General features: G+C 36.2%; 1 protein-coding gene across 1 annotated transcript in view; it reads right to left on the bottom strand.

Annotated features, from left to right (window-relative positions):
- HEATR5B (HEAT repeat containing 5B) overlaps positions 1-25,341 on the bottom strand; it is a 181,812-nt gene that overhangs the window by 25,993 nt on the left and 130,478 nt on the right. Inside the window, exons 30-33 of the mRNA XM_006882354.1 lie at positions 21,768-21,912; positions 20,724-20,990; positions 18,375-18,599; positions 5,785-5,936 (exon numbers count right to left, since the gene is read on the bottom strand). Coding sequence (XP_006882416.1) covers positions 5,785-5,936; positions 18,375-18,599; positions 20,724-20,990; positions 21,768-21,912 — 789 coding nt within the window. The remainder of the gene's footprint in view (positions 1-5,784; positions 5,937-18,374; positions 18,600-20,723; positions 20,991-21,767; positions 21,913-25,341) is intronic.

Here is a 25,341-nt window from a genome sequence, read left to right as displayed (position 1 = left end):
TGTAAATGTTTATGAAAATTAATAAAATATAATTATAGAAAAAAAAAAAAGAGGTTTACTTATGTCCTATTGAATATATAAAGGCATCTTGCTGAGTTATTAAGAGAAAGTATGGCTAATATTCAGAACAATATGAGTCCCAGAAAACTTATGCCAAACCTATACATAGTCCAAGAAGCAGCTGTCCCAAAAGAGCAAGAAACACCACGTGGTCTAAAATCAGCAAAAGTATGTATCAGGGTTGTATCCTCCCTTCATACCTATTCAATGGGAGTGCTGAACAAATCACAAGACTATATGAAGAAAAATGTAGCATCAAGATTGGAAGAAGGCTCATCAATAACCTGTGTTAGGCATATAACACTATCTTGCTTGCAGAAAGTGAAGAGGACCTCAAGCCCTTGCTACAGAAGATCAAACACTACAGCCTTCAATACAGATTACCACTGAACACCAAGATAACAAAAATCCTCCCCACTGAATGAATAGACAACGTCATGATAGATGGGAAAAAAAGACTGATGTTGTCAGCAATTTAGTCTTACTTATATATAAAATCAACAACTATGATAATAGTAGAAATCAAAAGATGTTGACTTGGGAACATCTACTTTAGAGGAATGCTTAGAAGTGCTAAAGAGCAATGATAACAGTTAAAAGACCAAGGTGTGTCTTCTTCAAGTCATGGCGTTTTCAATTATTTCCTATACATCTGAAAGCTGGACAATGTAAACAGAAGAAGAATCTATGTCTTTGAATTGTGGTGTTGGGGAATGAAGAGTACTAAGTAATCCGTAGTCTGCCAAAAGAACAAATAATTCCATCTTGGAGGAAGTGCAGTCAGGGTGTTCTTAGAGAAAAGGATGGTGAAACTTCATCTCCTTGGAAAAAAGATATCATACTTGGAAAGCTGGAAGGGCAGAGAAAGAGGAAGACCCTCAGCAAGGTGGATTGCCACAGTGACTGCAACAATGGGCTCACGCGTATCAGAAATGGTAAAGATGGCACAGGATAGGGCAAAGTTTAGATCTGTTATTGATAGGGTCTTTGTGACTCTTAGTTGACTCAATGGCACCTAACGACAAAAAAAGGAGATCTTTGTAATGCTGGCTGACGCCTCATGGCAAAAGGTCAAAGGGCCACTTCACTATGACAGTTATTTTGACAAAAGAATTATATATAGTTTCCAACCTGAATTAGAACCTGTTAACTTCCCTAACAAATTTCATAATCATGAGTAAGGTCAGTGAGCTCTGTGTTTCTGTGTGGCCAGTGCAACAGAAGGATGACCTATTAGTAGAGGAGCCTGATCCCTTGGAAGGATCGTGGTGTTAGAACTGGTAAAACTAGAATCGGCAGAACCAGATGTAGGATGCATGACGTCATGTCTGTGCTCATGGGAATTGATTTTGCCCTGCTGACATTGTGGAAGAGGCCTGTTTCCCCTTGTGGGATTAGTGGAGGTCAGCTGAGGCTACTTCCTTTCTTTTTCAACTCTCAAAATCCAAAGTGAGACAGACTAGGAAGGATGGGCCATCCACTTCTGAAATAATAGGCCCTCAAAAACAGTATGTACAACAGAGCACACTCATATCAGACTAGCAGAGATGGCACCAGAGGCCGAGCCCAAGTACTGGGAATCACAAAGGAGGAGGAACAGTTGTAAGTACACTTGAGTGACTGGAACGTGGAATGTGAGATGTATGAACATAGGAAAATTTGAAACTGTTAAGGAAGAAATGGAACACATAAATATTGATATTTTAGGCACTGGTGAGTTGAGATGGATTGGCAGGGGTTATTTTGAATCAGAAAATTATATGATCTGAGGAAAAATGGAGTTGTATTCATAGTTAAAAGACCATTTCTAGATCCATATTGTAATACAATGTTGTGAGTGACAGGATAATATCCATATAATTATTAAGAATATCTGTTAATACCACTATCATTCAAAGACATGCACCTATAAGCACAGCCAAAGAGGAGGAAATAGGTGATTTTTACCAACTTTTGCACTCAGAAATCAACTGAACATGTAACCAGGATGCAGTAATAATAATGGGTGACTGGAAAGAAAAGTTGGGAACAGGAGATAAGGATCAGTAGTTGGAAATTATGGACTTGGTGACAGAAATGAGGTAAGAGAAAGAACGATTAATTTTGCACAATGATTTATCCACTGCTGATACCTTTTATAAGAAATACAAACAATGGCTATATATGTAGACAGGAATCAGATTGTGGAAAGACTTGTTAGAGAAGCTCAATATCAACTGTGAAAACAAGGCCAGGTGCTGAATGTGGAAAGGACCACCAACTACTCACATTCAAATTCAAGTTGAAGCTAAAGAAAATGGAAACAAATACACAGAACCAAAATTCAACCTTGAATCTATCCTACTTAAACTTAAAAGCCATCTCAGGAACATGTTTGAGGACTTAAGCACTAACAAATGAAGACCAGAGCTGTAGGAAGACATTAAGAATATCATTCATGGGGGGCGGGGGTAGGGAGAAGAATGTGCCACAATGTATAAATGAATGAAAATCCAACTTTTATGTAAGCTTTTGTTAAAATTACAATTAAAGAAGAAGAACAAAAAGAAAATATCATTCATGAAGAATGCAAAAGATCATTACAGAGGAAGAAGGAAAGACCAAGAAGGATGTCAGAAGAAACTCTGAACATTGTACGAGAATGCTAAAAAGCCAAAGCAAGGGGAGGAAATCAGGAGATTTCAAAGGGCATCCTGGGAAGACAAAGCAAAGTTTTATAATGAAATGTACAAACAGCTGAGGCAGAAAATCAAGTGGGATAAACTTGCTCAGTGTTTCTTAAACATAAGGAACTGAAAAACAAATTTAAGCCTCAAGTGGCAATACTTAAGGATGCTATGGGCAGAATACGGAGTGGTCCAAGAAGCATCCAAAGAAGATGGAAGGGGTACAGGGAGTCATTGTACCAAAAATAACTGGATGACACAGAAAAATTTATGAAACAACATATGATCAGGAGGCAATGGTGATGAAAGAGGAAGTTCAAGTTGTTCTGAAGGAACTGGCATAAAAACAAGGTCCCAGGAATTGATGGAATACCAACTGACATATTTCAACAAACAGACACTTCCCTGGGTGTGCTCACCAGGCCATGCCAACCAATCTGGAGGACAGCTACTTGGCCAACTGAGTGGAAGAGATCCATATTTATTCCCATTCCCCAAAAAATCAGGTTATCTAAGAGTGTGAAAATTATCCAACAATATCACTAGTGTCACTTGCAAGCAAAACCCTGCTGAAGATTACCCAAAAATGGGATACAAGGGTGATCTGGCTGTGATATATATCAATCTACTGATCACCAGAGTTGATTCAGCCGATGTGGCTGGCTAGGTGGGTTGTCCCTTTCCTCCTTCACAATTTCATGTGTGGTCATCCCAAAGTTGTACGCTTGTTTGAAGAGCATGATCATCCCCATTAGAAGGAGGACCCTTCTTTGGTCAAGGGTATATAAGGAGCTGCACTCCCCTACTAGGTCCTCCAAACAAGCTCTCAAGATTATTAGAACAGTGCGCTGACAGAGAACTACCATAAATACAAGCTGGGTTTAGAAGAGGCTGTGACACTAGAGACATGATAGCCAATGCCAGATGGATCTTGGCGGAGAGCGGAGAATACCAAAACAATGTGTGTTATTGACTGTATAAAGGCATTTAACTGTATGAATCACAACAAACTGTGGCTAACCTGAAGGAGAATGGGAATCCCAGAATCCTTGATTGTGCTCATGTGAAACTTATACTTGGACCAGGAGTTACTAGGCAGGCAACTTGATGGCACATAACAAAAACAATATAGAGCTTTTGCTTTTGATATTTTCTCTGGGTAGCTTTTTCACTCTTTTTTGCCTATGTACAGTACCTTCTTATTATCCTTAGGGTCACCTTAAACATATCTTTCTTAGTATCATAGAAAAATGTTATTCCCCTATGCTAAGGTTCTATAATTTGTTTTTCATTTATAAGACATACTATACACCTACAGACATACTATATACTTGTATATGTCACCCCTACTACTTTCTAAACTCTATGAGTGAAGAGAATAGGCCTGCTCAGCAAATGGGAGCCTTTCAATTATAATTTTACCTATTTTACTAAATGGACTTTCTACATGCATACTCAGAGTTACAACTAACATTTTACTCTCATGTTTGTATAGCTTAAAGAAATGAAAGAACACAATATTAGTGTGTTGTATCATATTCTGGAAAAAAAAAAGAAAAAGAAAAAAAATTTGCTTTCGGAAACTTCAGAAATGAGAATGGTATAAGGTCCTTTGTAAGTTTCAACTATACATATTGACTGATAAGACTCAATACATATTATCTTATTTACATTTCCCTGAAGCAAGTAAAAGAATTCTTTCTTGGTTTTGTATATACTAAAATATTCAGAATTTTAAAATTAAAGACATATAAGATTAATCATAATAGTATCCAACAATAACTGAGATAAGAACTTTATAGGCATTATTTTACATAATCCTTATAAAAATTTATGAAACAGTATTATTATCCTCTTTTTAGTTTTTTTATTATTCTCTTTTTTAAAGAATGGTAAACTAAGCTCCAGTTGCTTGAGTTCACTAAGCTAAAGTGTGGTAGAAAAGCAATTCAAACCCAGGCAATATGAGTGGTTATTATACACTACTGTTTCTCTACAGACAGGAAACAATCCACTTGATCATTAGATTCCTTTTACGATGACTTCAACTACACAATTAACTTAACATAGGGTGATCCCTCAATCGAGGGATTATTAAATAGTGTTTAAGCCCAATGAATTTTTTCAGTGTTTTTCATTTAAAAACATTGCATCTCTAGTTAGGTTCGCCCCCAAGTATCTCAATTTGTGACTGGCTATTGTAAATAAATGGTATTGCTTTCTTAGTTTCCTTCTCTGCTTTTCTTTTTTACTGTACAAGAATCCCACTGAATTTTGGATATTGATTTTGTATCCTTCAACCCTACTATACTGGTCTACTAGCTCTAACAGTTTTTTTGTTTTTGTTGATTCCTTGGGGTTTTCTGTGTACACTGTCATATCATCTGCATAGTCATTATTGTAAAAATAGAAGGATAACTAGTAAAACATGTATAAGAACTCAAGGGGGTGGGGGTTGAGAGGGGTGAGGATAGGTAGAGGTGAAACACAAGGCTGCACAGTTTTGGTTGAGTGTAGGGAAACAGGGAAACAAATGGGAAGGATCCAGGGAAAAAGAGAGGGTAATGATGGGTGAGGTCCAATGGTGATTGATTTTATAAAATATAATGCAAGAAATGACTGTATGAAACACAATGTGAATGAAGAATAGCATGAAATGGGGAGTAGGGTGTGTGCGAAGGAAATGGGAAAGACCCAGTGTGAAAACCAATGTATTCAAACGTTGTAAATAAACCAATATAAACAAAAGTTAAAAAACAAAAAATGTGAAACACAATGTATATAAACTTTGTAAGTAAATCAATTAAAAAATATAAAATAGAACGTATATGAATGATTGTTTGAAACACAATGTAAATCAAAGACTGTATAACACAATGCATATGAATGAAACAATGTAAAGGAATTATATGAAAACCAATAAAAATATTTAAAAAACCCTGCTACATTGCAAATATTTAAGAATTTAATTATCTATATCACAATATTTTAACAAATCAATGTGAAAAATGTCTTGATTAAGTGAAAAGTATACCTCAATGTCCAGTTTCTTACTTACCCAAGGGTCACATGAATTTAATGCATTTTTAAATCTGTTCATACAGCCATTCTGTAATGACTGGACTCCTATTATTTCACTGCTAGCAGACCACAAGAAGAGTGCAATTGCTGTTAGCATGCTTACTTCATCCGGCGTAGGCATAGAATCTTCTGAAAATAAAAAATGAAAGCAAGGCACTGTTTCTGAAATGTTTTGGAATTCCAATTTTGAACAACAACCCTTTCTCCCCACTCCCTCCCCTCATCCTATCATTTATCACAGTGTGTGCCTCAATCTACTACAGTTAACAAACAACTACATGAATAAAGTCATCTACTGTTAAGGAAACTGGGGTTCTTTATTTAGAAGTCTTTGTACTTAAAACTTCTTTGTTTTTCTAAATGATACCATATTTATCTAAAAATTTCTTTTCAGGCAAAAAACCAAGAAGTCGAATGTGCAAAACAAAGTAAAATATAAAAGTAGTAACATGGAAATAAATGACTTAAGAATAACTGAACTTGTTTGGAATATAGATTGATAAAAATTTTTAAACATTTGTCTTCCAATAATGTTAAATGGCATAAGGTATCCTAATTAATTTTAAATAATCAAGAGTAGATTATGTTTGTATTATCATCATTCTAATTAGCAAATTTGAAAGCCTATAATTTCAAAAACTATGAAAGGATATATTGCACAATTTCCTTAAGACTAAATTATAAAAATCTTAGGATAATTTTTACTTTTGTAATTATTTAGAAAGAGATACAACTACAACTTAATAGACATATTTAATTGTTGCTAAGTGCTGTTGAGGCAACAACTCATGGTGACCCTAAGAACAATGGATCTGAACTCTGCCATCATCTCTGACCCACTAGAGCCCATTATTCTTATCACTGTGTCAATCTCTCAAAAAGTTTCTATCTCCTCTGGAGATCCTTTGCCTTTCCAAGCGTGACATCTTTTTCCAAGGACAGCCCTTCATAATAACATGCCCAAAGTATGTCAGATGAAATGTCACTATCCTTGCCTCCAAGGAACACCCTGACTGCATTTTTTTCTGAGACATAATAATTTGTCCTTTTGAGCACTCTTTTCCAGCACCACAACTCAACAGCATCAATTCTTCTGCTCTCCTTATACACAGTCCAACTTTCAGATGCATAACAAGTGATTCAAACTAACTTGGCTATAATCAGGCATTCCTTAGCCTTCAAACTGACATCTTTTCCCTTTAGCACTTTGGAGAGATCCCCGACAGCAGTCTTTTCCAAAGCAATATGTCTTTCTGATTTTCTGGCTGCTGGTGTTAAAGGCGCTGAATGTGGATCCAAGCTAAATGATGTCACTGGTAATTTCTATTTCTTCTCTATCATGCTGTTGCCAATTTACCTGGTGGCAAGGATTTTTGTTTTCTTGATGATGAGATGTGCTCTATATTGATGGTAGTAGTCTTTGTCTCTGTGGCAAGCATCTCAAGCCCTCCTCACATTCAGAAAGCAAGATTGTGTCATCTACATTACGCAGATTACTGATGAATCTTCATAAAATCTGCATAACGTATATTACTGGTGAGTCTTCATAAAGTCCAGTTTCTCAAATGCTGTGTTCTGCATACAGACTGAATAGGTGTGGAGAAAGGATGCAGCCCTTCCAGATTTTAAATCATGCATTGTTCCCCTGCTCTGTATGTACCATAGCTTCTTGGTCTAGGTCTAGTTTTCACATGTCCACAATCTTATGTTCTGGGATTCCCATTCTTTTAAATGTCAATCATAATTTGTTATGATCCAAACAGGCAAATGAATCTGCAGAGTCAATATAACATAAACAGATATTCTTCTGGTATCTCCTCTTTCAGTGAAGATCCATCTGCACTGAGCAATAATTTCCCTGGTGCCATAGCTTCTCCTAACTCCAGTCTCAATTTTTTGGCAGTTCTCAGTTGGTTCTGTTTTTTAAATGATCTTCAGCAAGATTTTACTTGCATGTGATATTAATTATATTGTCCGATAACTTCCATATTCTGTTGGAAAACCTTTTTTGGGAATGTGAGTAAATATGGAACTCTTCTCATCACCTAATCAAGTAGCTGTCTTTCAAATTTCCTGGCATAGCTTGGTAGGCCACTGAGGGCTGCATCTGTTTGAAATTAAGTCAACTGGTATTCCACCATTTTTCGAGACCTAATTTTTTGCTAATGCCTTAAATGCAGCTTGAATGTGTTCCTTCAACACCACTAGTTCTTAATTATAGGTTACTTCCTAACATGGCTCTGTAACTACCAATTGTTTTTCCTACAGTGACTCAATGTATTCCTTCTGTATCTTTTGATGTTTCCAGGATCATTCAATATTTTTCCCATGGTACCCTTGAAACTTGAATTTGTTTTTCAGTTCTTTCAGTTAGAGAAAAGCCAAGCAAGTTCTTCTCTTTTTGTTTTCCAAGTGCAGCTCTTTACATGTTCCTTCCTAATACTTTGCTTTGTTGTCTCATGCTGTCCTTTGAAATCTTCTGTTCATCTCTTTCACCTTAGCAATTTTCCCCTTTGCTTTGGCTTCTCAACATTCTTGAGCAATTTTCACATTTTTTTCTGATATTCATTTGGGTCTTTACTTTCTCTGTTTTCATGGATGCTAACCTTGATGTCATAGCACTGCTCATCTGGTCTTTGATCGCTGGTGTTCAATGCTTCAAAGCCAGGGGGGATAGAATCAAGATATTTTGATTCTTGTGGAGTTGTCTTAATTTTCTTTGGCTTCAACCTGAACTTGAACATGAGTAATTAATGGTCTATTCCACAGTCAGCACCTGATCTAGTTTTGATTGCTGATACTGAGCTTCTCCAATGATTCTTTTCACAGATGTAGTCAATCTGATTCCCATCCACTCCAAAAGATGAGATTCATGTGTATTGCTGCTGTTTTTTATTTTTTTAAAAAGGTATTTGCAATGAATAAATTATTGTACAAAATTCAATTGTTCTATCTCCAGCATCATTTCAGTCACAAAGTCCTTAATCTCCAGCTACCAGTCCCTCGCTTCTAACTTTTGCATCCCAGTCACCAATAATTAATATATCTTGATTGCATTTTGTTCAACTTCCAATTGTTAGTAAAATTCTCAATTTCCTCATCATTACTTCAGTTGTTGCTGCTGCGTATATTTGAATATTATTAGTATTAACTGGTCTGTCTTGTATACATATGGTTAGTAACACTGTACTTCAGGATAGATTTTGAAGTGATCTTTTTGACCAGGAATGTAATGTAATCCTTTCTCAATTTTTCATTCCTGAAGTAATATATCATATGATTGTCTGATTCAAAGTGGCCAATACCCCTCCACCTCAACTAATGCCTAAAATGTCTAACTTTGAAACAGACATAAACTATGTACATTATTTTAAAGAATAATATTACTGAACATATATTAGAAGCTAACTATTTCCTGATACCATTTCTTCAAAAGCTGAAGTCATCAACACTGTATATGTGAATCTGGACTAATTTGGTAACAATAATAAATAACCTAAGAGGAATTTAAATATATATTCAAACATATAAATATATTTGAGCTGTTCACATTATTATCATCCATTTGTAAAATAGGATAGGTTTAGAACAAAAGCCTAAAAGAAGTACACTACATTTCCACAGACAAAAAAAGTTAAGAAGAAAACAGATGCAAAATTTGAAGCATTCAGCAAGTTTATGATAACTTGAGTCACAGATAGTAAAACTTGAGAACTCTATATTGTTGTTATTAGGTGCACTGAAAAGTCAGCACCAAACCATAGTTGACCTTTTAGCAGGTTTTCAAAGACTGTAAACAACACAGAAGGAGAATGCCCATCTTTATGTCACAAAGCAGCTGATGGTCATGTATGTAGTGGTATGTAGTTGTGCTGCCAACCCAAATACACATGGAGAACTCTCAAGTAGTACTATTACTAGTGAATGGCAGAATAATAAAAATCTCTCGACCAAGTAAGTAATAGTTGATTGAGGCATGATATATCAACAGATGCTAAAATCTTTGCATGGAAGTCTGACAGGGAACAGACGAGTGTCACAGTATCAAAGTATCTCTTTACAAATTACTTACTAATTTTAAAAGCCAAAAAAGTGGCACCCTTCTAGTGAACAAGGAAAGCATTTGCTTTAACAAATTATTAGCACTAACATTTTTAATGATGGGGTAAGTCAATATTACATCCCTCAATAATAGCACAACAATTGTTATATGATACTCTGAGAAAGATGTATCAGATACGTAGTGTTTCTGCCAAAAATGCCTAACTGAACTGAATTATGAGAGAAAAATTTGGAAAATTTCAAACCGAAAAACATTTTACAAAGTACCTGGGCTCTCTCTTAAAAACATTACTCCATAGAAGATAAGGAAAGGCTAGAGAGCAGTTTCAGATTAAAGAAAATGGAAGAAATATGACAACTAAACACAATGTAGGATCCAAGGTTATAAATTGCTTAAGGAAAAAAAAAGCCCACCTATGAAGACTGTTACTGAGAAAATTAGTGGCTTTGCAAATGAACAATGATAAGGTTCTATCAGTGTTAAATTGTCGGTATCTAATAATTCTTCTGTAGTTATTTAAGATAGCGTATTTAATCTCTTAGGAGATTTATGAACGATTAAAAGGTAAGGGATCATATAATTGAAATTTATTCACAAATGCTTTAGAAAAATAATAAAAATGTTAATAATAACAGAGAGATAGAGTGGCAAAATGTTACTAACAAGTAAATTTAAGAGAATAGTATACTGAATTCATTATACAATTTTTGCAACCTTTTACAAGTTTTAAATTCCTTTCAAAAGTAAAAACTTTAAAAGTGAACAAAAAATGCTGCAGCAGCCTTATGAATTATTAGTTATGCATGATATTTACATGCATATGGATGTGTGCACATCTATAGACATACATAAGCACATTTTTCATTAAAGATAAGTTTGATTTTATAAGACAGTATCATTTCCGTAATGGAATTTTCATATTATAAATTTTTTTAAACTATGGAACTGGGTGTACCTTGCTATCCATATACTCCATATTCTATACCCTACTCATGGCCTTGATTACTCTTTTAAAAGTGACTGTTCCGGATGAGGACTGATTTCTAGACAGAATATGGTGGGAAAGAAAATTGGTTTATTATACCTCTAAAGTCATATAAATGAATTAACTTGGCTCTGTTTAACTTTGCTGTTGTTGCTGGATGGTTAGTTCTTAAAAGAGATTTTACTGCTAGCAACTCTTCATGCAATTTCTCATAAAGAGAAAATACTGATGTGTAGAGGTGTGGAGGTATAGAACAGTTTTAAGATCCCGTGATCAGAGCGATGGTGCATACATGGAGAGCAACCAGGACAGCTGGAATTTGAGTGAGAACAGTTATTAAAACAATCAGTTTGGGAGTCTCAGTGAGCAGGGAGCCTCAGTGGTGGGGAGCAGTGAGTGTCGGAGGTGGGGAGCAGTGAGCCTCGGTGAGAAGCAGCAAGCCATGGTGAGGAGCAGCAAGCCGTGGTGGGAAGCAGCAAGCCACAGGGAGCCCACCCACCAAGGAACAAGCAGGACTGCAGAAATTTGAGTGAGGTACTTGGGGAGGGGGAATCATTGCTGATTGCTAAGCCATGTGGGACCCCATCACCTTAACCAGGAGGGAGTGGGACAGCTGGAGCTTGACTGGGGTGGCAGACCAAGTTCTCAAGGGGAAAACCAAGGCTTTTTTGTTTTCCATTCATGTTTCCCTGCATGCGCCCCCCTTCCCATGTGCACCCACCTTATATGTATCTGTGTGTATATGCCTCCTCAATCCTTTTCTGAAGCAGTGAGTTCGGATCAAGAACTTACTATCACTGCAGGCATGAAAAACTCTACCACAGCAATGTCATGAAAGAAACAGGTTACCTCACATCCTACACAAGCCAAAAACAAGATGTCACCCCTCAAAAGTGACATAGTGTCAATGGATTTCCTGCAGTTAGAAAGTCTGATGGAAAATTCTGACACAGAATTTAAAAGAACAATGATTGAATATTTTCAGTGAGTGAAAAACAAACTTGAAGAATTACAGGACACTGCAAGCAAAAACCAGGAGGAGCTTAAAAAAAAATCCAAAACAGTGCAGATAAAACAAATGATGTATTAGAGGCTCTGGAAAACAACAAGAAACCACAATCCAAAATATGAGGTCAAGGTTTGAGATGCTGCCAAGATGATGGAGGGACATATGAACAGAACTGAACAGATGGAAGACAGAACCAGTGAAATAGATGATAGAATTGTCACCACTCATCTGCTAGAATAAAAAGCAGAATCAAAAAGCAAGGAAAAAGAAAAAAAAACATATAAAAATAATGTGGGACAGCATCAAGAGAAAGAATATGTGCATAATCAGAATCCCAGAACAGGAAGAAGCAAGTAAAAGCACCAAAAAAGGTATGGAAGAATTACTAGAAGAAAACTTTCCAGGCATAAAGAAGAATGAGAGAATACATATTCAAGAAGCTGAGAGAACACCATATAGAATTGACCTTAAAAGAAAAACACCAAGGCATATCATAGTCAAATTTGCCAGAATGAGAGATAAGGAGAGAATTCTGAAAGCAGCGAAGGAGAAACAAAGAGTAATCTATTAAGGGATAGCAAATAAGATGAAATGCCAATTTCTCAGCAGAAAATATGCGAGCAAGAAGACAGTGGAATCGCATATATTGAACACTCAAAGAATACAACTGACAACCAAGAATACTGTACCCTGCAAAACTATCCAACAAATATGAAGGAGATATCAAGATATTCCCAGAAAAACAGAACCTAAGGGAGTTTGAAAAACAAGACAGCAGTGAAGGAAACACAGAGAGATGGCCTTCTTCGAGAGGCGCCACAGAAAACAGGATGGACTAAAGCAACACCACCAAAAAGAACTCAACGAAATGACAAAAATAAAACCCTGCCTCTCAATAATATTATTGAATGTGAACGGTTTAAACACACCACTAAAAAGAATAGCAGATGGATTAAAAAAAAAACACAAGCAAACAAACTCCATCAATATGTTGTCTATAAGAGAAACATCAGAATAGTGAAGATAAGGAAAGACTGAAAATAAAAGGGTGAGAAAAAAAATATACCAAGCAAATGGCAACCAGAAAAAAGCAGGAGTATGTGAACAGTTTAAATGCACCACTAAAGAGAAAAAGAGTAGCAGATTGGATTAAAAAACCCAAAATCAATCAATATGTTGTCTATAAGAGAAATATCAGAATAGTGAAGATAAGGAAAGACTGAAAATAAAAGGGTGGGAAAAAAGATACCAAGCAAATGGCAACCAGAAAAAAGCAGGAGTAGTACTATTAATAGCTGATAAAATAAATTTCAATGCAAAAACCATCACAAAGGACAAGCAAGGTCACTACATAATGCTTAAAGTGTCAATAGAACAAAAGGACATAACAGTAACAAATATCTATGCACCAAATAAAAGACCTGTAAAATATATAAATGAATTAGATTGACAAAAATATCAAAATCTTCCTTTATAACTGGCCATTTAAAAAATATCTGATTATGGACTATGGATCAAAAAAAAAAGTTAAAGCTGTATGTATATTTAAAAATTTATTTCTCTCTATGAATAAATATATGGAGTTCTGGTGGCCTAGTGGTTAAGAATCTAGCTGCAATCCCCAAGGCATGCAGTTCTAATCCAACAACTGCTCCAGACGACAAGGAGAAGGACAGGCAATCTCCTCTTTTAAGATAAACTGTCTCTGAAAATCTGCTGCAGAGACAGCCATGGGTCAGTTCTGACTCAAAAGTATAAAATAATAACACCAACACCACCATCCACCCCCCAACACATATGTTAACTGTTGCTATCAAGTCAATTCTGAATTATGGCAATGCCATAGGGTTTTTTCACTGGCGGATTTTACAGTAGTAGATGTCAGGTCTTTCTCCCCAGGTGCTTCTCCTTGATCTCAAACTGCTTAACTTCTGGCTTGAAGTTATGTGCATTAACCTTCTGTACCACCCAGGGACTTGACAGACACATACACATAAAAATATCCAATCTTTCTTTAAGTTTGTTAAAGTCTACATTAAAAAGCCAAGTATTTAAGTATGTTTTTAATAAAGAAATCATAGTTATGGTAAAATAGATTTAGAAGAATTAATAAACATTTTTCTTTCCAAAAGAGTAAAAGAAAAAAATTCAGATTATAGAAGTAATTCAGGCTTACTGTATAAAACTGAAAAATGATATACAGAATAAGGTAAAAAAATTTATAATTGTACCTGTTTTTGAATTTTTTCTTTTAATTGTTATATGAACAATTGTTACAAGGTAAATCTGTTTTCTGTTACCACTTTTTCTATTAAGGTTTCACTTTAATTATTTTCTTTTTTTTTTTTTTTTAGTTTAACTACTTCTTGTGTGGGCTGGTCTTTATATACTCACCTACATTAGAATAAGACATAATAAACATGACACAGTATACATAATAATCCAAATACATGTAGTACCATGTACTTTACAATTTTTCCACTTCCAGATAGCTGTAATTCCTCTCACGTTCTCACAGTTGTAAAATCATTGTGAGCTTCCAATGAGTTGCTTCCAACTCATGACTACTTCATATGGTTGTTGCTGTTATGTGCCATTGAGTTGCTTGTGAATCATAGCAACCCTAGTTACAACAGCTCCAAACTCTGCTCTATCTTGAGCCAATATCATTGTCTATGACACAACCACTCCCATTACCCCAGTCACTGAGTCAGTCCATCTCATGCAGGGTCTTCTTCTTTTGCAACGTCCCACCCTTCAAAGCATGATGTCCCTCTCCAATGACTGGTCCCTCCTTGCAACATTCCCAAAGTATGTCACATGAAGCTTAAAAATATTTGCCTCCAAGGAGCAGCCTGATTTCATCATCTCCAGGATGAAATTGTTCTCCTAGCAATCCATGGTATATCTAATACTCTTCTCTAGCACCACAATTCAAAGGCATCTATTATCCTTAGCAAGTAACTGTGAAGACCATGGTCTGGACAGGCGCACCTTAGTCTTTTATATATCTGTATGTATATATATATACAGACACACACAAATATGTAACAGAAGGTTGTTCCATCTTATGTCATCTGCATGACTGTAGGTATGCTGAGGCCACTGTTGTGGCTATTATTTAAATAATCCAACCCAACCCATTGCTACTGAGTCAAAAACAACTCAGAGTGAAGCTCCATCAGGTTTCTGTGTTTATACATCTTTACAAAAGAGAACACCCATCTTTCTCTTGCACAGGAGTTGGTTGGTAAGAATTAGTCCTCTCAGTAGCAGGCTGACATGATACACACCATGCTACCAGGGCTCCTTATTTTATCCACATTCTTATTATTATATGTAAAAAAATTATTGTTGTGTGAAACAGTAAGAGTGAAACATTATATTACCCACTTTGTCTCACATACTTTGAGTATACTGTCAGGAGGTTCCAGTCCTTGGAAAAAACCATCATACAGGGAAAGGTGAAGGGTCAGAAAAGGGATTAAGACCCTTGACAAGATGGATTGACACAGTGACTGTAACAGTGGACTCGGGCATGGCAGAGATTGGGAGAAAGGCATAGGACAAGGTTCAGCCAAAGACAACTGGAAAGCACTTAATAACAACATGCAAATTTTTAACACCATAAACACAAGAGAGGAAGAACTTTGATGAGATGGACTGATTCAGTGACTGGGTTAATGGAAGTAGATGTGTCAGAGATAGTAAGATTGGCACAGGATAGCACAGGGTTTAGGGCTGCTGTACATAGGGTCGCTATGAGTCATAAGCAACGTGACAGCACATAAAAACAACAAGGGGAGGTCTGGTGGCCTAGTGGCAAAGAAGCTGCACTGCAATCCCAGAGGCACACTGTTTGAATCCAGCAGATACTCTGCCGAGGAAGGAGGGACAATCTCCTCCTGTACTGGTCAGATCCGATTTGACGGTACACACACACAAAAATAGTAAAATAAAAAAAAACAAAACAAAACACCACCACCAAAAAAACCCAACAACAAATAGAAACACCATCAATTGCTCATGATAACTATTCTTTCTCCACCTGTGGGTAGTACACGTGATTAGTGTACTCGACTTTGTAAAGACAGCGGTTCAAGTCATCCAGAGGTGCTTTGGAAAACTGGCCTGATAGTCTACATTTTAAAAATAAGAAATTGACACCACAAGATAAACAACCAAAATGCAAAAGGGGCACAGGAAATGAACAGACACTTCACTAAAGAAGACATTCAGATGATGAACAAACACATGAAGAAATGTTCAAAATCCATAGCTGTAAGAAAGATGCAAATCAAAACAACTGTGAGATATCATCTCACCCCAGTAACAAGAGCAAAACTGAACAGAGCTGCAAACAACAAATGCTGGCAAGGTTGCAGAGAAACTGGAACCGTTATTCACTGTTGGTGGGAGTGTAAAATGGTGCAACCACTATGGAAGGCTGTAGGGCACTTTCTCAAAAAGTTGCAAATAGAAATACCATTTGACCCAGCAATTTCAATACTGGGAATATATCCTAAAGAAACCAGAACTGCCACCCAAGCAGATAAATGCACACTCATGCTTACTGCAGCTTTGTTTCACAATAGCAAAGTGTTGGAAACAACCCAAGTGCCCATCAACAAACAAATGGATAGAGAAATTGTGGTATATTCACACAATGGAATACCATGCTGCATTGAAAAACAAGGAACTCATGAGTTACTATACAAAATGGGTAACCCTGGAGGATGTTATGCTGAATGAAATATCTCAGTCACAAAAAGACAAATACTGTGTAATGCCACGGTTTTAAAGTGGGACTGACATCGGGATTGGGGGAAAACTAAGAAAAGAGCAGATAAATAATGTATTCTGCATTGAAATAGATGAGGGAGAGAACTATTTAGGAGGAATATATGATTAGGTATGATTGTCCTGACAAGAGTCCAGAATGAAAGCTGCATAGTGGAGTGGACTTGGGGAAGGGGATTGTATAACAATTAAAGAATTTAAAGAGAAAACTGAACTGGTGGGGGGGAGGCAAGGAGGAAAGTATGTAACAATGAATGAATGGAAATCCAAAGTCTCTGTAAACTTTCATTAAAATTAATAAAAAGTAAAAAACAACCTCAACAAAACAAAAAGACTCACTCTTTTAAGAAAAAAAAATAAGTGACTGAGAAACAATTCAAGTGTCCACTGATGAAATAAAGGTTAAAAAAACTATGGTACATATACACAATGGATTATTATGTAACACTAAAGGAAGAAGGAATATGAGAAAAATATCATAACATGGATGAGTCTAGAGGAATAGACTAAGTGACATAAGTCAAATTAAAAAATTTAAAAAAGGAAAATTATGGCATAAGACCATTATTATAAACAGCTAATGAAATGTTTGTATGCAGAATTATTCTTGGACTGATACCAGGGGTGCAAGAGGAGAGAGGGAAGAATGAAAATTAATAGTTGATCAGAATTTGCATGTATTATAATTAATATTATGAAATAATGCATAAATAATTGGGGGAAAATAAGCCTTGTAAACTTTTAAATCAAACCACAATAAAAATGTTAAAAACAATAGATAATTGTTATTTATTAAGTTGGGTTAAAGGAAACGCAATATATAATAAGAAGCTGATCATAAATTATAATTAATTATAGTGAATATTACAAAACAAGATGTACATGAATAGTTGAATATAAGGTCAACATGGCTTGTAAAGATTCCCTTAAATCAAATTATAAATTAAAAACTAATTAATTTTTAAAAACTAGCTATTTTAAAGCCTATGCTATAACACATACCTTCCTCTGACACACTTGGGGTTGTCAGGAGTCAGAATTCATGTAATGGCAACAATTAAATGTATACACATGTAGAATGCACAGATATAAGTAAATCTATTAACACAGATATATGTGTACAGGAAAAGTATATATACTAGTATGTGTGTCTCTATCTGGAATGAAACACATCATCATCAAGACCATACATCTATCTGGATATACTATGGGCTGGTACGAGGGACTTGTGCTTTCTTTCCTATTTTATGACTTTTGTTGTAGGTGGGGAACCAATTTGAGGCAAACATAAAAATGTTAACAATCTTGGGCACATTTTCTGCAATTAAAAAATTAATTTAAATGCTGGAAAAAATAAAGTGCACTCAGAGGAAATAATTCAGAAAGTCTAAAACCCGGCCAACTGCTGTGGAGTCAATTCTCCCTCAAAGCTGCCTTCTAGAAGATTCTTGATGTGTTAAATCCTTACAGGAGAAGACTGTCAATCTCTGACCCTTGGAGTAGCTGGTGGACTTGAACTGCTGAGCAACACATAATACACTATGCCTCTAGGCTACTAGAATAATCCAGAAAGTGATATTTAAATTCCTAGGTGAAAAATGGGACTAAACCACCTGTGTGAATTGATTTAATGTTACACAACTATTTTCTGAAACACTTAAGCAATTCACTATGAATTAGATTGATAAAATGTTTAAACTCTTTAGTTACCTGGCTGAGCATATTCCAGGATGCATGCAAGAGTGCTACGAATTAGAGCTGTCCACTGCTTTTGCGTGTCCTCATTTTTGGCCATTGAAAGTGTCACAATACTTTTAATTCCTTGAAGAGCTGCACTGACAGGTGGAGGAACCTGATTATCTGCAGATTTTATTGCTGTGTCTTTCAATATTCTTGCAATTAAAAACAGAATTGTAGGCAGGATTGTCATACACCCTAAAACAAAAACAAATCAGAATGCTTTGTAATCATCTTAGTTCCCATACCACATTGTTCAACTGTTCTTATTTCTAGAAATTTATTATATTTAAGTATTATTTCTCTTCCCTTTTTTTACACTTTACTGCCTTACTGTTACTATAATTCAGTGTATAAAATGAGTGAAAAATTCAGTCAATTCAAGAGAGAGCCAATATTTTCTTTTTCCCAACTAGCCTTGTTTTTATTGTTTCTAATATTTTATCTATGTAATATTTCATTCTTAATGAAAATGTGAAAAGAAGCGGAAAAAAACAGAAGAAAATTATTGTCAAATATTTGGAGAAGCATCTTGATGAACCAGTAACTTGTATCAGCACACCTATTCCTAAGAAACACCATGGGCTCAGTTCCAGACCACTGCAATAAAGCAACTGTCATAATAAAGAGTCACATTAATGTTTTGGTTTTCCAGTGCACACAAGTTACGTTTACACAACAGTCTGTTATGACAGTATGTTGTCAGGTGAGGCTAGTCCATGGAAAAAGACATCATGTAAGGAAGAGTAAAATGTCAGGGAAAGACATGATGACTCACAACAAGATGGACTGCAATAATTGGCCTGAGTAAGGCAGTTGTGGGGATGGTGCAAAATGGGGAAAAGTTCAGATCTGCTATTCATGAGACACTGTCGACAGTAACTAATACCATTAATTCCACCACCACCACCACCACCACCACCACCACCACCACCACAGTCTATTAAGCATGCAATTTCTCTCTCTCATGCTGATTTGAACAGGGACCCTCTAATGTGTTTCAGTGGCTGAAAATCACAATGGGAGGAGATTGTTCATCTTCTTGCTGTAGAGTCAGCATCGAAACGAGAACTTTTGGGGAGCTGTAACATACAGAGCTCCTTAAGTGTGCAACAGCATTATAAAATATTTTTTAAATACTAGGATACCAAAATGAGACACTATGTATGCATATGCCATGGAAAAATGGTGTTGACAGACTTGCTTGATGCAAGGATAGCCACAAATCTTCAATTTTTTTTTTTTTTTAAAAGCGATAAAATAAGGTATACCTATTTACCAAAACCAATTTAATCAAGCTAGGAAAGGAAAAGCTTACTGGAATAAGTAAAAAGGAATAACAAAATCCTACAAATGCAGCCAGAGTTCTCCTTGGAAGCAAAGATGGTTAGTTTATCTCATATACTTTGGGCATGTTATTAGCAGAGGGCAGTTTATCATGTTTGGAAAACTAGAGGGTCAGAGAAAGATAAGAAGACCCCAAAGGAGGTGGACTGACACAGTGTCTTTGGCAATGCGTTTAAGCACGGCAGAAATTGTGAAGATGGCCCAGGATTGGGCAGCATTTCCTTCTTTCTACACAGGAGTGATAGAAATTAAGAGTTGCCTCAAGGACACCTGACAGAATTTGCAGCTGAAGGAACTTTAGGCCACTGAAGACAACCTCTCGATTAAGAGGTCTCTATCTCCACTTTCACAGGCACTCACTCTACCCTGTGTCTGCAAAAGCCCCAAAGTGGGGGACTCCTTATTTTCACAAATGTAAGGTAATGCTGAACCAACAAATAACAGTAACAAGGAACAGCAACAGAGCATTAAGTGCTGGAAAGATCTTCCTGTGTTTACCTGAAGTTCACCCCAGAGTTACTAACTGTGCCTTCTAGATAAAACAAGGAAAATCTACTCTCCTATCCTTTAAGAATCTTCAGATAGACCTGTGATCAGGATTTTCTGTTTCAGTCAATAATTATTTCTTTATGTTCTCCTGAGAGTGGCTGTCACTCTGCTTTATTTTCATTTGTCAGTGTTGCTCAAGAGTGGGAATCAGACCAGAAAACAAATTCTTTAAAAATTCCATGTCTTCCTTAAGCTATAGTTCCGCCTCTTAAGTTTTTTCATATACATCTGAGAATAACACTTGAAGTTTTCAGTTGGCTAAGTCTTCAATAAATTTTAGGATTTAAAGGTAAGGAAACCCTTAAAAAAAGCCAACCTCTCATTTCACATTTAAGACTTAAGAAGAAATCATAAGAGTACTTAGGATAAAGGCAAGTTTGTCTTCTTCTACTGTGATACATTCCCATATACTGAACAATACTGTACCAGCAGGTGAGCAAAGAGATGGTAAGTCGGACAGGATGGAAACTGTGGCTGCCACCAAACGGGCACTTTCTTCCGAAAGGCGGGTTTTGGTGGCTACGTGACTTGGAGAGTCTGACATCTTGGTACTGAGATGCGGCATATGCCGCACTAAAATAAACATCAACAGCTCCATTGTTGCAAAGACGAGAGACTTCCCAGGAATAAGGCCACCGCTGTCACCTCCTTCCCCTAATATGGAACAGGCTTCTTTTTCCATATCATCTTCATCTTTGGGAAATTATCAGGAAAAAAAACAAATATTAAGCAATACAGTAGGACAGTTCCCAGTTATCCACTTTCAACATTAAACCTGTATTTGCACACTAACTTCTCCCATCCCCCAAATCCATATTCAAAATTTTAGATACATACAAATGCTCTTAATAACAAATGGATATTACTTTGCAGTGCTCAGAAAACTTACTACTACTATTGTTTTAATTTAAATATGTTTCAGTGGATCTGGAACTATTTCTATAATGTTTTATATATAGAAATATTCACTATATATTAAAACCAGTATTAGATTATAGCTAACTATTTCAACAAATGTATAATTTCAAATTAGACAGTAAATAGTTCATATTCAGTACTTTTTAGAAGTATACTTAAGAACTTCTTTCAAATAATTTAAAGGTAAGTGTTTTAAAAATGTTGCATATTATTTTCTCAGGACAATTTTCTAACTTACCAGAATTCTATGTACCAATATTTCCTTAAATGGACAATTCATTTTTAGTTGGGAAAATTTTATTAGCCATTTATTTACATACACACATTTCTTTCTGTGTATCTCACAAAAGGAATAAAACTTGTTAGGTTGAATCACATGAGACTGGCATGAATAAAGACGAAAAACAGTCAACATTTTTATTTAGTTTAATTAGAAAAAAATAAATTTAAAGTATTCTAAATAAATTTCTATATTAAAAAAGGTACAAAACCTAAGTGCATTAATATTTGTAAAAACTCGATGTTAAAGTCAGCACAATTTCTACTGCTTACTTAGTGTGTTTCTTTTTTCTTGCAAATAATCCTGAGCAGCTCTTACTATCTGCTGTACAACTCCAGTTACCAGAAGCTGGACAGACGGTGGATTCCAGGTCAGTAGAAGGCGGTGTAAAACACTCAGCAACTCAACACCAATCAGCTATTATAAATTAATACAGATAAAGGGAATTAATCTTATTTGCAAAGGTCAATTTATATTCATGAAATCTGAGAAAATAGTCATGTAAAAATGTTAGGTCAAACTAAATTAATATACAGAACAGTGTAAAAAATAAGAATATAACAATCATGAGAAATGCTCACACTTTATCCCAATTTATTTTCAAGCAGTCAATGGCTTGCTTTATCTATCATTTATGTACTTACATGTGTTTTATATTCAAACATGGTCATTTTATTCTATTCTTTTCCTTCACTTGGGCTAAGAGCGAGCCCAGAGCCACTGGAATTTATAATTTCCAGCCTACACTGAGTGCATAAGATGTTAAGCACTAAAAGTGTGAAGCATTTTTCACAAGTGTCTCTCCTATTCACTTCAGTGACATTATAAACTTTCACTATCTTCTTCTTAAATCATTTAACACATCAAGTCCATTCACTAAGCCTACCTCAAATTTCCAAGGGAGTGCTGGAGAATCCTAATTATAACCCAAACCATGTTTATTTCCTTCCTTAACATTAGGTATCCAGCCACTTACTCAAAGCTGATTAATCTTTCCTTATATGCTTTCTTTCCATCCTATTGAATTACACATTCCAGGGATTCTTTAAAGACCTTAGTCACATCTCATAGGTCTTTAGCTTCTACCTCTGATTAGACTTCCTCTCCTCAGTACAAGGACAAATTCTTTCCTATCAAGTTCGCTTCGCTTCTGCAACCCCCCAAACCTATGGGTATGTACTCCTTTGGAGTTAAGGGTTTATTAAAAATGACTTTCCTGATTTTGTCATGTGGATGGGTGGGAATCTATGAATAGAGTAAGTTAGTCTATTCACAAGGAGACTGGGAACTCTCACCAATCCACAAGGGGATTTAGTCTCACCAATAAATTAAGTGGATCCAGCAGCAGAATTTGAAGAAATCTCACTGCCAGCAAAGAGCAAGCAAGAAAATGTAACTCATCTTTCAGGACCAGAGCAACAGCCATAGCAGCAACAGCAGAGAATGAGAAACCTGATACGAGACGAAGTAGATCTTAGCACACTGCTGTCCTCTACAGACAGAGCCAGAGCTAAGAGCCTTTGCTCAAAACTGTTGAACAAATTGGGGTGGGAAGATGGGGAAAGTCAATATTGGCAGGACTGAGAACCAATACTACCTGGGGCAAAAGCCATGAGGAAGCTGTATTGACCATATTCGGCTACTTTTAACTTCCCCAATATGGTTCTTTTAGCTATTGCACTGGATTTTGAACCCAGTAAGCAGGACGAGTGTTGAGATGAGTAGAAAAAATATTAGGAGTGTGGGGAACATTTCTGATGTCATGGGAATTGGTTTTGTGTTGCTGATGCTGGTGGCTGAGACAAGTTCCCTGGGAAGTAAGCAAAGGTCAAATATGGCCATTCCCACCCAGTCCTTGCTCTTCTTACAATTCCCATATTCTTCATTATCTCTCTCTCTCTTGCTCCATGCTGTTCCAACTGAGATGTTTATACATCTGTCATCCTCTCATTCACTTCTCCATCTTCTACAATTTGGTTTCTACTCATCTATAAAAGTGCTCTGTGAGGTCAGCAGTGACCACACTGATACTCTTCTCTGTCTTACTGAATTTATTTCTTCTGACAAATTCATCTCCCCTTGAAAGTCTCTTGTTCTCTATGTCTTCTACTTATCGCTTCTCTTCCTACTTCTCAAATCTTCTCAATGCTGATTTATCTCATTTTTCTTAACCTTAAATGCTATTTGTCCTCAAAGTTCCTAGCCTTAGTCCTCTTTTTCTTTTATTCAGTTTTTCTAGGCTCATATAGTCACTATTTCTCCTGAACTAAGAAATTGGCCTCTTAATTATCTTCCCAACCCTTAAACCTCTATAAGATTGATAGATAATGTGATCTTCCTGAATATAAATAATATCCCTGAAATAGAAAAAAGCCTATCATGTTATATTCTATTTAAGCTTTCTTTTTTAAGCTAATGAATCATCTATTTGAATAAGACAAAAACATCCCTGTACTGTGTCCTTTCATATGAAAAGTGGAACATTTAAAATATATTAGCATCTTTCTTTTTCAAGATAATGAATTTCCAACTGAGAACAACATTTGCTTTAGGATTCACCTTTGATTAACGCATACACACCCAGGACAACCAAAAGTGCATTCCTGAATTTTGGATACGGATTTTGGTGGTAATATATATAGACATGGCAAATCCACTCTTGCTCTTCCCATTATATTCTCCTTTTGAGTCATTTCTGGCCTTCTCTGTACAAAGCTCTAACCTCAAAATCGTTGTTTTCTCCATTTTGTCAATAACTTGATGTCACCATTACCTCTTTCATGGACATTGATTATTTGGTGGTTGTTTCATCCTGTGCCCTTACTGAATTATTCCACGAACTCTAATAGGATCTTCCTGGAACATGGTCAGGAAAAGAAGGTCTCCTCTATGGAAAGCTAACTCCATGGTGCCCCTCAGCACCACCACAATGGGGCTCTGCTAGAAAGGCGACCAACCCTTTCCATGCCTCTAGTGCAAGATATAATCATAGCAAAATTCAAATCCTGGTAACAGAGCTGGTGCTTGTTCATCTTCCTCAGGTCCCCAAGTGTGTTCAGGTTAGCTGGAGGGAAATGTGCCTCCACAGGGCCTGCATGTGCATCATGATAGGGCCCTCAAGTTCCAAAGAAGCCTGTAGGTCCCTGTTTCCAGCAGAGAGGTCTAGACCACTGCTCAGCTCCAGTTCACATCCCGAGTTCTCTATTTAAACTTCCTACATGATGTCCAAAACATTTCTAGGCATGATTAAAACCCTTTAACTTGCTATAAAATCTACATGATTTGGCCTTTAACCTTTTGCCCACATTCATCCTCTAACAATTCCCACATTTTAGTTACTTTGGCCACAGAGATGACTCTAGTGCCTCTGAACTTGTCATATGTTCTTATGCTTCTTTTCTTTGTATTTGTTGTTCTCCTTGAGAGAAATGCTCACTTCTTGTGGCATGCCTTTCCTTCTTTAATATATTAATTCAACGACCACATTTTACTTTGCTATAGAAGCCATCATTTACCTTCCTAGTGGCATAGTCTATAGGGAATTGCACTGCTAATCCAAAGGTCATACCCCTCAGTAGCTTTGAAGCCACTAGTGGCTCCATGGGAGCATATGGGCAATTTTCTCCTGTCCAATGTATAGCCTCAGAAAACCCTCTGGAAAGTCAGCTGTGAGCTGATTCCACTCAACAGCAATGAGTTAGTTTAAATGAGACAAATGTAAAAGATTTGTTGGCGTCGTTGAGTTGCATGCAACATATAGTGACCCTAAGTACAACAGTGCTAAACCCTACTTTATTCTGTGCCAATTATTTTTAGCAAATGTCCTTTTGATCTTACAGAAGTGAT

This window comes from Elephantulus edwardii, unplaced genomic scaffold (genome assembly GCF_000299155.1).
Source record: "Elephantulus edwardii isolate Elephantulus edwardi_28Jun2011 unplaced genomic scaffold, EleEdw1.0 scaffold00019, whole genome shotgun sequence".
Lineage (NCBI taxonomy): Eukaryota > Metazoa > Chordata > Mammalia > Macroscelidea > Macroscelididae > Elephantulus > Elephantulus edwardii.
The sequence above is the reverse complement of the archived record's forward strand: the minus strand, read 5'-3'. Positions and strand labels throughout refer to the sequence as shown.